The 12338-nt window shown below is 47.4% G+C and overlaps 1 protein-coding gene across 2 annotated transcripts; it reads left to right on the forward strand.

The window, feature by feature from the left end:
• The first annotated feature begins 1804 nt into the window (after positions 1 to 1804).
• LOC125445931 (flavin-containing monooxygenase FMO GS-OX4-like) lies at positions 1805 to 9677 on the forward strand. 2 transcript variants are annotated; one of them, XM_048519375.1, is made up of 6 exons: positions 1805 to 2045; positions 4516 to 4740; positions 4919 to 5057; positions 5599 to 5729; positions 6048 to 6100; positions 8404 to 9677. In XM_048519375.1, exons 2-6 carry the CDS (start codon positions 4529 to 4531, stop codon positions 9189 to 9191), a joined length of 1323 nt encoding a protein of 440 aa, XP_048375332.1. In that variant the 5' UTR covers positions 1805 to 2045; positions 4516 to 4528; the 3' UTR covers positions 9192 to 9677. The 2 variants fall into 2 exon arrangements, with proteins under 2 accessions (XP_048375332.1, XP_048375340.1); XM_048519383.1 differs by lacking the exon at positions 1805 to 2045 and adding an exon at positions 2313 to 2550.
• Positions 9678 to 12338: the final 2661 nt, after the last annotated feature.

Raw genomic sequence — 12338 nt, forward strand, 5'->3', positions numbered from 1 at the left:
GGTCTTGCTTGGGTTCCTGGGCGCTGCCGAGAGCGGGATACTCTAGAGCAAGGAAAGTGTTATCCTGAGCAGCGCGGTAACATTCCCACCAGTTTTTAGCTGTCCAAATGTTGTAACTCTTGCATAAATTCCAGTGGATCATCCTGGCCATTATTATTATTATTATTAAGATTTATTCCCCACCCTTTACGACAGTCTCAGGGCAGGTTACAATAAAAGCCATAATAAATTTCCATACAATACAACAGTAAAACCACTATAAAACCAATCCTAAAACCATAAAACATCCTAAACTCTTAAACTCCCACCTCAACCATCCCCAAGAGTAGGAGTACCCTGAAACTTTGGTGCTTCTAGCTTAACAATTGCACCCATGACAGCAGGCACCCCCCCCCAAGTTTCCCCAGATTCTCCTTTTAAATCCACCCCCTTCAGCATGGATTTAAAGGGAGAGTCTGAGGTCCCCAGTTTAAACATTGAAAGTGATGCTGTTTCAGGGTGGGGGATAATCCACCCCAAAACAGCATCTCTTTCAATGTTGTTTTAACTAGGGACCCCAGATTCTCCCTTTAAGGTGGATTTAAAAGGATAATTTGGGCTCTCTAGTTTAAACCCCACTGAAAGTGATGCTGTTTGGGGGTGGATTTCAGCATCACACCCAATGGGGGGGGGGGGAACAACTCAGATTTTGCACCGGGTTCCATTTTCCCTAGCTACACCTCTGCCCAGAGGGGAGGACAGAAGGGGCTGCCAGCTGCGAGCCCAGCTGGTGGGGGGGTGGGGGAGGGCAGGGCAGGGGAGTCTGCTGTCCCCGGCCTCCGAGAGCCGCTTTTACAAGCACTAAGGCCGGGGTGGGGCTTGGGGAGGCATGGCCATGCCCCCAGGGGTGGGTGGGGGCATGGGCCTGCCTCCGGACCCCCCATAAATATCTATCAAAAGCAAGCACAACAGCAGTGGAAAAACAGGAACGGGAACAAAATCTATACCTACCTCCCTGACTGCAACTGATCCCCACACTACATAACTCTTTTTATTTAAACATTTGTTCCACTACTACTGGAGACAATGACTACTTTGGAAGGGGAACTGCACAGCATTATGCCATCCCTCCCCTCCTTAAACCCCATCTCCCAGGCTCCACCTTTGAATCTCTAAGGCCTGTACATGCAGAATAATGCACTTTCAATCCACTTTCACAATTGTTTAAAAGTGGATTTTGCGATTCCGCACAGTAAAATCCAGCTGCAAAGTGAATTGAAAGTGCATTATTCTGCATGTGCGGAAGGGGCCCAAGCAGTGGTGGGATCCAAAAATTTTAATAACAGGTTCCGATGGTGGTGGGATTCAAACAGTGGCGCCGCCACACACACGCGCCTCCAGTCCCTATTGGGCAGGGAGGTGGCTTTAGTAACCCCTTCTCCGCACTCAGAAAAAATGAGTAACCACTTCTAGAGAAGTGGTGAGAACTGGTTGGATCCCACCTCTGGGCCCAAGTAAGGCATTCCAAACCTGGAGCTGGCAACCCTGCTGGGACACACACAAAACACCTTTATGGCTGTACAAAAGGTTTCATCTTGGATTTAGTGGCGACATTTGAATAAGCCACCTGTGCTGACCAAGCGGTTTCAGCGGGCTTGTGCCCAGGTAACTGCTAGATGAGCCCAGGCAAGAACCTCGTGGTCCACCGAAGGCTAAGTGGTAATCCGACTCAAGGCCAGGGCGTGCTTACCGCTGCTTACACAGCACTGAAACTGTGGCCAGCGTGACTTTGCTCACAGATTCCCCCCACTAGCTTTTGGTTCAGGAGTTGAATGTGCAAGCACTGAAACAAACCCCTGACCCCCGAAGGCTTTCTTGGTTGCAGAATGTCAATCAAAAACCAGGCACTGGGAATTACAACTTGTAGCCTGACCTTTGCACTGGTTTGGGGTGGGGGGAAGGAAGCGGGGCTCAGATTTTCTCCGGCAGGATTCAGTTTGCCACCCCGGCCACCCACTGGGCTGAGGCACTGGCGAAGGAGAAGAGGCGATTCCACTCCAGGCGAGGTGAGTTCCCTCCGGGCTCAAAGTTGCAAGCTCAAAAAGGCTACGGGGGCTCATAAATGCACCGAGAAGGAACGGGAAGGGCGGCCGGGTCCAGATCAGACCTAGCAGGGGTGTCCAACTCTGGCGCTTCAGATGTTCATGGACTACAATTCCCATCAGTCCCCAAGGGCTGATGGGAATTGTAGTCCATGGACATCTGAAGCGCCGGAGTTGGACACCCCTGGGCCAAAGCCTCCCCCTACCTATTGCTGAATTTGCGCCCCGGAGCCAGCGGATAGTAGTCCTAACATGGCGGCCTCCTATTCCTATGGGGCAAGAGCGAAAAGCCGGCCTGGAGCATCCCGGACGGTGCCGTCCTTTGCTTGCAATCCCTGTCGTCGTCGTCTTATGTTTATCCTCCCCCTTCAAAAAGCCCCGAGAGCTCCAGGGATGTTCCAGCAATTCCCTTCCGCTGGCCTGGCTGGAGTTAAGATACTAAATGCGGAAGGGGTAGATCCCCAGGAAGGTAAAATAGGGAAAGTGCGGAGAGAAATAGATGGCTCGAGAGGGGGTAAAGAAGGGGGGTTCGTTTTGGCTCAGGCCGGAGGCGATCCGCACAGTGTTAAGGTGCTGCGGAATATCCTCCAGGTTGGAGGGACTGCAGGCGCACCACCGGCCTCTGGCTTTCAGGATGTTCTGTAGTGCAGCCTGTATGTGCTTCACATTCTTCTTTCCCGCTTCTCGTGGTTTGCACATGTAACGGAACGACGAGGTGGACTGGATTTTCATATTGCTCTTGCATGTGTGGAACTCCGTGCAACTAGAAGACTAGCACCGTGCTAGTTTTCTGCTTGCAGGGTGGTTTCTTTTTTAAGGCAAAAGAATATTGAAAGCTAGAGTCCGATACTTGCACTCTGACTGGTGCACTTTCACTGCGCCACTTTGTTCTCCTACCTGTGGAATATGGCTATGGGCTGTAGCTTTGCACGCTGGTCGAATGGATGGGGGATCCTTCCTATGCCCTAAGTCTTAGGTGTCAAACTCGCGGCCCTCCAGATGTTATGGACTACAGTTCCCACCATCCCCTGGCAGCATGATGCTGGCAGGGGATGATGGGAACTGTAGTCCATAACATCTGGAGGGCCGCAAGTTTGACACCTGTGCCTAAGTCCTGCTTCCTATTTATGTGCTATGAACAGTGTGGAATGGGCTAATTGTATTTGTTCCGGTTTGTAAAATGCCATCCTTGCCTATTCTCAACAGGACCTTTTACTTTCTTTGAAACACCTTGAAAGATAAAATTTAACGTGAGTTCAGTTTTTATAAAAGGCTTTGAGGAATCCTGGCTTTCCTATTAAATGCCAGCAGTCATCCTTGAGCCAAGAGGAAAGGTGGGGATACAAACGTTTTATTAAACAGAATTAATTAAAACCCAGCTAAAATAAAATAGTTTATCCATCCATTTTTATCCTGGCCTTAAAGAACTCTAGGAAGTATATGTATACATATGTCTGTCCTTACAATAGCCTTGTGACGTAGACTCATTCAGAACGGCTGGCCTACAGTGAGCCTTGTGTAGCTGATTGGAGATTCTAACTCAGATTTTCCAAATTGTTATTTCATTTTATTTATTGGTTCTGTACCCTGCCCTCCCCGTCGTGGGCTCAGGGCAGCTTCCAACATTTACATAAAATACATTATTGGTTTAAAACAGGATTGCCACCCAACCTTTAAACAACTATAAAACCAGATGGCAGTGTAAACCTGTATGCCACACTTGCTGTCACATATGTTTGAAAAGGGCATTTCTGTTTATGGTGGAATCGCTAGGGTGTTGTGGGTTTTCCGGGCTGTATGGCCGTTTTCGAGTAGCATTTTCTCCTGATGTTTCGCCTGCATCCAATTCCAGTCACAGATGCAGGCAAAACGTCAGGAGAAAATGCTACTGGAACACGGCCATACAAACCTGGAAAACCCACAACACCCTGGCATTTCTGTTATTAGCTGACAAACTGGTCCATGGTCATGCACAAAACTTTCCAGCCACACCCTACCCTCACATCCCCGCTGTTCCTAGCTATGCCACTTTTTCCTCTTTCCTTCACTTCAATATTAAGGATTGAAGTTTCAATATTGACAGCAATATTTGAGGCTTTGTGCAGTACCTGAATAAGGATTAATCAAAGATGCCACTCACCTCTTTATTTATGAATTTACTTTTTATATCCCACATTTCCCCTGAGAGCAGAGCTCAAGCTTACAGTATTTTTCCCTCCATGTTATCCTCACAACCACTCCATGAGTTAGGCTAGTCTGAGAGAGACCCAAGGTCACCAAACAAGCATCCATAACGACCATTCTTCATTGCTCTCTCCCTTGTGATGCTAAAGAGAAGTAGGTATGTTATAGTGAGTGGGCAGAATCCAGGCTTCTGGGGAAGGTAATGCCCCCCCCCCCCCCACACACTTGTATTTCTCTTTTTTCCCTTCAGGACCTACTGCAAGATGGCGTCAAAGAAGTTGCGTGTGGCAGTGATTGGGGCAGGAGCAGCGGGGCTGTGTGCTGCCCGCCACATCCTCGCCTGCCCAGACGCTTTCCTTCCTCCAGTGGTGTTTGAGGCCTCTGACCAAGTGGGAGGCACCTGGGTTTACACAGAGCAGACTGGAGAAGACGCCGAGGGATGGCCCATCCATTCCAGCATGTACCGCGATCTCAGGTAGCAACTGAAACTCTTATCTGTCTCTCTCTAAGATGGCGTGTACGACGTTGCCCGTGCAGCCCTGTGGGTTTGAGGTTTCAGAGGTTGGAGATGACCACAGGCATGGGAGGATACAGGGAGCAATGGCAGGTCAGTACTAATTAGGGGGGTGGGATGCCTCCTGTCTGGCCCCCAGGACCAACCTTCCCAAAGAAGTCATGGCCTTTCCGGATTTCCCCTTCGACCCGTCTCTGCCGTCATTCTTGCATCACTCAGATGTGCTGGCCTACCTGGAAAGCTACAGGGAAGAATCTGGCATCCAGGACCACGTCCGGGTAAGTCTGAAGGGCCACACTGGAAGCCATGGATGATGTAGGTGAGTAGAGGGATTTTGCACATATTTGTGAGGACTGTGGTGGCCACTGAAGAAAGTGGGCTTGAATTGTATTGTGGACCTAGCTGTGAAACTTGTGCTGGGCCTCATCCATATAATGTATAAATTTACACCAAAGGAGGCCCCTTTGAGCACCAAATAACCATAACCATTACCTAGCGGTAGAGACATGGGCCTCTTCCGCACATGCAGAATAATGCACTTTCAATCCACTTTCACAACTGTTTGCGAGTGGATTTTGCTATTCCGCACAGTAAAATCCAGCTGCAAAGTGGATTGAAAGTGCATTATTCTGCAAGTGTGGAAGGAGCCTCAGTTCAGCCCCACCCCCTTTGGTCCTGCCATTTCCCCAGCTTTTCTAGCATTGGAGCAGTGACTTTCCATGACCCAAGCCTCACTTGTGCTCCCTACTGCTGATTCTTAGCTGGTTTCCTTGTGGCCTTGATGACTCCCAGATCTGACCTCTTTTCCCCCTACTTAAGTTCCGGTGGCAAGTGGATGATGTTCGGCCAGTGCTTGGGGACCAGGGCTGGGATATCAGAGCAACTGTGAGGGGATCGGGATCCACACACCGTGTCTCGGAACATTTTGATGCTGTTATGGTCTGTACTGGGTGAGTACTGGCCGTTTGAGGATGAAATAGGTAATTGTCTGGTATTGCTTGAGCTGGAGGAGGAACTGGATAATAATAGGTTAGCCAGTGCTAGGATGCCAGGTTTTAAGAGGCACATCTTGGGCCTAGGAAACTTAATCAGGCTGGGGTCCAGAGCAGAGGAGCCCCCCTCCCAAACTAAACCAGGTTGAGGGGTGGCCTAGCTGTGTACCCTAATTTTTGCAAACCGGTGAGGCAAAAGGGGGCTAACTGGCCCTTATGGCGCACACATGTGCACAAGCCTTTCAACTTATGGTACCAACAATCTTGTTTCTGCAGCCATTACAGCGTCCCATACATACCACCCATCCCTGGCCTGGACAGTTTTCAAGGTAAGGCCTAAACCCTAATCATTCTGTCCTGGGTAAAAGAGTTTCTGTTTCTCAAGCCTGTCCCGATCAGCTGGGCTCCCATTGAATAGCCATTGCCCTTGAGAATTCAGAAGCATTTGTAGAGATAGCAGAGCACCCACACGGGGGTATTTCCTGTACTTTCCTTACTCATGGTCCCTGCACCACTGGAGAGGTTTCTGCTGACTTTTCTTTTTTTTTACTTTTGCAGTTGCTATATCACTATAACGCTGCAGCAATGTAGCAGGAGCTGATCTTTAAGAAAAGCACCTCCTGGCAGGCACAAGAGAGACATTGACAATAAAATGATGCCAATCTGGGTGAGAGGTTTGGAAAGGTGGACCTTTCCATCCAGATGGTATGCTAATCGGTTCTTTCAAGAAACTTCTTAGCTAAACAGGTTTGGGAAAGGTTAAAGAAAAGCGGAGGGAAAAACCCAAAAAACTGATGACTAGAGGACAACATGTGTGGCTTCTCAGAAAAACACCACTGTGGCTTGGAAGCCAAGGCAGAGCAGAAAACGACTGTATTAAGACGGGAAATTAGGGGAGATTTGCATCATTTAATGTGTCGAGCAAGGCCGAGCAATACAGCCATGTGGATTTAGTCTTAATGCAGTGAGATACAAATCCTAGGATAAATTTAAAATACACTGGACACCTTCCATCTGATGTCACTCCCATATGCTAAATAAATTTCCATCCACCTGTTGCCCCAATTTTTGATGGAGCACTTGGAGCATTTTTCTGGCCTCTGATGCCCCTTGCAATTATGCCACTACTTCCACGGAGATCCCTGTCCTCTGAAAAGAGGGGCAAATAGAAATCAACCCCATTAAAATACGATGTTTCTTTAAAAAAAGAAGCAAAGGCCATTTTTTGAGAGAACTATGAGCTACAGAACAATTATGAAGGTCTTGGTTGGAGTTGGCTCTTTGCAGTCCTAGCCCATTATTCATTGGAGTATTTCTTTGTTTGGAGTACTATGCTGCTTGAAGTGATCTGTGATTAAAACAAGTGTGGAGGACAGTGTCAGATATCTGTAGGCTTTGGAGGAACTAATTTCCAGAATAGGCTGCATCAGAATTCATGTATATATTTAAATATTTATACCCCGCTTTTCTCCCCAGTGGGTACCGAAGCTGATTCCAGCATTGTTCTCCCTTCATCCAGTTTTATCCATTGCTCACTGTTGTTTTATTCCTTTCCTACTCTCCTGAATGGAGCTCACTGGGTAGAACCACTGAGCAATGTTCTCTTTGCCATTGGCTTGGCTATATAGTACTCACACTGCACTGTATGAATACTCCTAGCTGCCTTACACTGAATGTGGTCCATTTAGTTGAGCTTTATCTGCAGCTGCTCTCCAAGGTTCCTGGGAGAGAAAGGCCTTTTTCTAACAGGGTAGGGGCTGTGGCTCAGAGGTAGAGCACCTGCTTTGCACGCAGAAGATACCAGGCTCAAGCCCCATCATCTCCAGTTAAAAGTATCAGGTACTAGGTAATGTCAAATTCCTTGATCTCAGACTCTGAGTCTTGGTAGATTAGCAGTCTAGCACAGTATAAGGCAGCATCCTCTGCTCATGTATGTAAATCCGGCTGGCCACTACGAGGGCCAGGACCTTTTCGGCCCTGGCCCCTACCTGGTGGAATAGGCATCCCAGATAGATCAGGGCCCTGTGGGACTTAAATTGTTTCCGCAGGGCCTGTAAGATGGAGCTATTCCGCCGGGTTTTTACATCTGGCCAGCCGGGCTTGAATTGAATTAATTCCAACATTAGTGGCCTCCTGTGGACGCAGAAGGGGGTGGAATGTCGCCATCTTGTTACTTTGGTTTTTACTGATTGATTTTATGATTGTTGAGGTTTATGTTATTTTAAATTGTTTTCAATCACTGTTGTTCGCATAGCCCTATGAGCCCTGGGGTGAGGTGAGGTGGAGTGAGTAGGAGTGGAGTTTTGTTGTTGAAAAATATGGAAATAAAATAAACTAGCCGATATCTTTAACTTCTTGCACTTTTTAAACTAAAGATGCTGCGGACTGAACCTGTGACCTTCCTGGTGCAAATCATGTGCTCTGTCATTGAGCCTCTACCCCAGAAACTATAGCCAGCCCCTTCGGAAGAGCAGAAAGTTACTCTGGGCCTTGGGACCCTTGTTCAGAGTAAAGAGAGGAAGCTTACACAATGGGCGTGTTAGGTCTGAGGATTGCACTTGCCAGAAGAGTGCAAGAATGCTCAGCTCTCCCCTTGAGCTTCTGCCAACCGTATCTCTTTCTCCCTTTCTAGGCTGCCTTCTGCACAGTCACTCGTACCGCTGCACAGAGCCCTTTGCAGGCCTGACGGTGTTGCTGGTGGGTGCAGGCGCATCAGGTGTTGACCTGGCCCTGCAGCTGTCTCCTGTGGCTGCTCGGGTGGTGCTGAGCCATCACGGGCCACCTGTGTGTGGGCTGCCTGAAGATGTCCTGCAAGTACCCCGGCTCTTGAAGGTGGCAAAGGAGACAGTGGAGTTTAGGGACGGCTCAGTGCTGCAGCCTGATGTCTTGATTTTCTGCACTGGCTACCGGTACTGCTTTCCCTTCTTGCCCTTGGCCCAGCTGGGCTTACAGGAGACGGATTATGGGGTAGGCCCCCTGCATCGCCACTTGCTAGCCCCTCGACACCCTTCCCTGTTCTTTATTGGCCTCTGCCAGCTAATCTGCCCTTTCCCGCACTTCCACTGCCAGGTGCTGTTTGCACTTGCAGTGCTCCAGGGTCGCTGCCGCCTTCCTTCTGCAGCTGAGATGGAGGCTGATGCCCAGGAGCAACTGGAGCGATACCTGAGGGAGGGGGGATTGGCTCGGCACTTTCTGAAGCTCAAGGCTCAACAGTGGAGTTATGCGAAGGAGCTGGCCCACCTGGCAGGCTTCCCACCTTTGCCACCTGCAGTCCAAGCGATCTATGAAGCGACACGGGCCAGACGATGCCACAACGTGAGCACCTATCGTGACACAAAATACCACTTGTTAGGTCCCGACGCTTGGGAAGAGGTGCAGGATTCTGGCACAGACCTGGAAGACAACAGAAAGGCCGAGTGAAGGTCTTCCAGTGTGGACATTGGGACTTCTGTACGCTGTGTAGGGGAAAGAGGACTCTTTTGTGGCTTCTCCCCAAGGCCCAGCTCCAGACATAAAGGGAGCCGGCCTGAGAAGAATGAAGTTGGGAGAGAAAACAATAATAAGCCCCACAGCCTCATAAAGGCTGACAAATGCACTGCAGCAGCAAGCGTTTGCGTGGGCAAAAGTGTGAAACAGACAGTGCACGTGACGGATATATTTATATATCTCTGTGTGAGTGGGTATGTGGAGATCTGTTTTACCAAGTGAGTTTAAAAGATAAATGAACAGTTCCTGATAACAGTGCTTTGAAGATCAAAATTGACAAAGCCGATGGAAAGATCCGAAAAAATAGACGATTCAGAAATGGTTGGAATATATATGGGAACAAGTGACAGTAGACATTTTTGGAATATTATCAAAGAATAAAACATGGCAAGAAAAACAGGATGAAATAATGAAGATATGGACAAGTTACGAGAATTGGATGAAGGAGACGGGAGTCAGAGAAGACATATGGATAAGAAGACAACAACTGCTGTTTGGTTAAAGAAAAGTAAAACATAATATTAGGGGAGGGTGGGAGAGAAAAAAGGGGAAATGTATTGTTTGGAAATTATATCAGAAAGATGTAAATAGAATGATTATTTCAAACTATACAATAAAAATATTTTTTTTTAAATTGACAAAGCCTTGATTAATGGCCCAGGGACAAGCAACCTGAGCGGAGTTTAATTCACATAACTAATAGCAATCTAGCCAACCCCACTCTGCTTCAGCTAGAGCAAGAATCTGTCGATGCAACATATAATGGAACAAATTGAAAACGTTGGATCCCTTTGAGGATACAAAATTAATAGGAAGACTGAAATAATTTTGAAATTCTTAATGAAGCGGGAAGAAGATGTTGGCGACATTACAGGTTGTGATGTCACTTTAAATTGAGTTACATATTGCTGGAAAGGCAGGGGAAAAATGAAAGGTGCACAAAAGCACCAAGATGCTGTGGAAAAGCAAGGGGGAAAAAAAGCTTGTTTCACAATGGCATCCACGCCGGGACAAACAGCCTGTATGTGAGCAACTTGTGTGTTTCCACAGTGCCTTGAATATTAAAATCTGAAGCAAGTCTATTTAGAATTCCACTCAGGTCTATTCAGTGGGGCTTGGTCCCAGGAAAGAAGTCTGACAATGGCATTGTGAAGCTTCAGATCAACCTGTAAATACTGGGGGCAGGGGATGTGATCTTTCTGGGAGTGAATTTGCTTCTATTTTCATCCATTCTATAACAGTAAGAACTAATTCCAGTGGCGGAGTGCCAAGGGGACGGGGGTGCGTTGTGCACCGGGCGCACGCCTGGGGGTGGAAAATTGCCCCCGGCCACTCCCCCTTTTCCCCGCACACCTCCCCCCGCCCCTTTCCCACACTTACCTACATTCCTTTTCTTTTTTTAGTACTTTTTGAGTACTCCAGCACACACTCTTTTTGAACTGTTACCATCCAGCAGACGATACAGGTCTATCAAAACTAGGACAAAGAGGTTTAGAGACTGCTTCTACTCTAGAGCTGTGGCTATGCTAAACTCCGTGGCTTCGTGTTGATGTGTTTGGGGTTGTGTAGGGATGGGTAGAGGAAGGGGAAAGTGATGATGGGGTATGAGTCTGAAATTGTGTGCATCGAGGAATGCTGCTGTAAATTTCATTGTGCGTGCACAATGACAATAAAATGCTTATGCTTATGCAAAAAGCGGCCTATTTACAGTTCAGGCTAAAAACTGCCTGAGGGACTACAGCTCCCAGGTGACCTTGGGGCTCACAAGGTCTCCTGGGAAGTATAGTTCGTCAGGCAGTTTTTTCCCTGGACTGTGAAGAGGCTCCTTTTTTCAGCCTCAAAAAATACTAGAAATAGAAAAGGAACGTAGGTAAGTGTAGGAAGGGGGGCAAGGGGGAGTGTGCCACGGGGGGACACCATGGGGGGCCATGGGGGGGCAGAAAAAACACACTGCGCACCGGGCGCAGTTTGGCCCAGCTACGCCTCTGACTAATTCAGACAAGTTTATGAAAATTAGATTTTTATCAGTTTTTTGGAATAGCAGATTTAATGATAATGGGCAGCCACTGATCTGATGAACTCATGTTATATTTAAGTGTTAACTTTTTTTAAAAGGGTATACAATTTTCTAAAGCAGTTCTTCTCTGCCTTTTTTGTCTTGTTTGACTTTCACGGTAAAAATAGCATTTTTGACCAGCATGAAGACATCTGAAACACCCTTCCCCCTTTGTTCCATTATTTCACCACATTTCTGTACACCTGTACATAGGCCTTAGTTTGCTGATAAGTGGTTGCTTTGAAGTTATCTTTTTAATTTGGAAAAAAAACCCTCACTTTTTTCCTCCCCCAGCTGAGAGCAGATGCAGAACCCACAAAAAAATACTCTTGTTAAAGAATCCCTTGTGGTGTTCTGATGTACGGAAATGCCTGACTTTAACAATAATGGTGGAATTAAAACACACTCTTCAAAGATCACTGCTGTGCGGTAATGCAGTTTCCGCTAATGTTAAGCCTTGGTGCACATAAATGCCTGGAATAACACATGGCTTCACTGCTAAATTTAGTGTATTTCAAATACTTCCTGAAATAGTGAAAATGGGAAGGGAATGCTGTTCCGAGGAATGCAAAAATGTTTTTGCAATTCATTCCATCCCTTTTAGTGACTAGAATCCCCTGCCAGATCCATCGTGAACAAAGCTGAGCAGCTTAATCTGTAAGGTTTGGCTGCCACGATGAGTTGGAAGCAGATTCTCAGAAGGGGAACTGTGAAATATCCATATCCCAAAACGAACAGCCCCAGTGCTGTGTACTAGGAGCTAGCACATTTCACTTCTGCATACACGTAAAATGCCAAACAACATATTACGTTGGTGTTTTGTGACTGGATCCCCCACTGTTGCTTGTCCTACTGAAATATAACCACAGCCAATTTGACCAGAGTAGCAGCATTGGGGAAAGGGGTCTGTCTCCCTTTTCTTCACTCATGCCATTTTTTGGAACAAGATGGCCCCACTTAGGGTTGCTAACTTCCAGGTTGGGGCCTTGCATTCTTCTGGAATTACAATTGTTCTTCAGACTACA

The sequence above is a fragment of the Sphaerodactylus townsendi genome, linkage group LG01 (genome assembly GCF_021028975.2).
Source record: "Sphaerodactylus townsendi isolate TG3544 linkage group LG01, MPM_Stown_v2.3, whole genome shotgun sequence".
NCBI classification, from domain to species: domain Eukaryota; kingdom Metazoa; phylum Chordata; class Lepidosauria; order Squamata; family Sphaerodactylidae; genus Sphaerodactylus; species Sphaerodactylus townsendi.

What these genes read in the sequence shown, in the direction of transcription:
- LOC125445931 (XM_048519375.1), top strand. Translation starts at nt 4,529, where the DNA reads ATGGCGTCAAAGAAGTTGCGTGTGGCAGTGATTGGGGCAGGAGCAGCG. An exon ending in AGCATGTACCGCGATCTCAG is followed by an intron (nt 4,741 to 4,918) that starts GTAGCAACTGAA and finishes TCTGGCCCCCAG; the next exon opens with GACCAACCTTCCCAAAGAAG. An exon ending in GCATCCAGGACCACGTCCGG is followed by an intron (nt 5,058 to 5,598) that starts GTAAGTCTGAAG and finishes CCCCTACTTAAG; the next exon opens with TTCCGGTGGCAAGTGGATGA.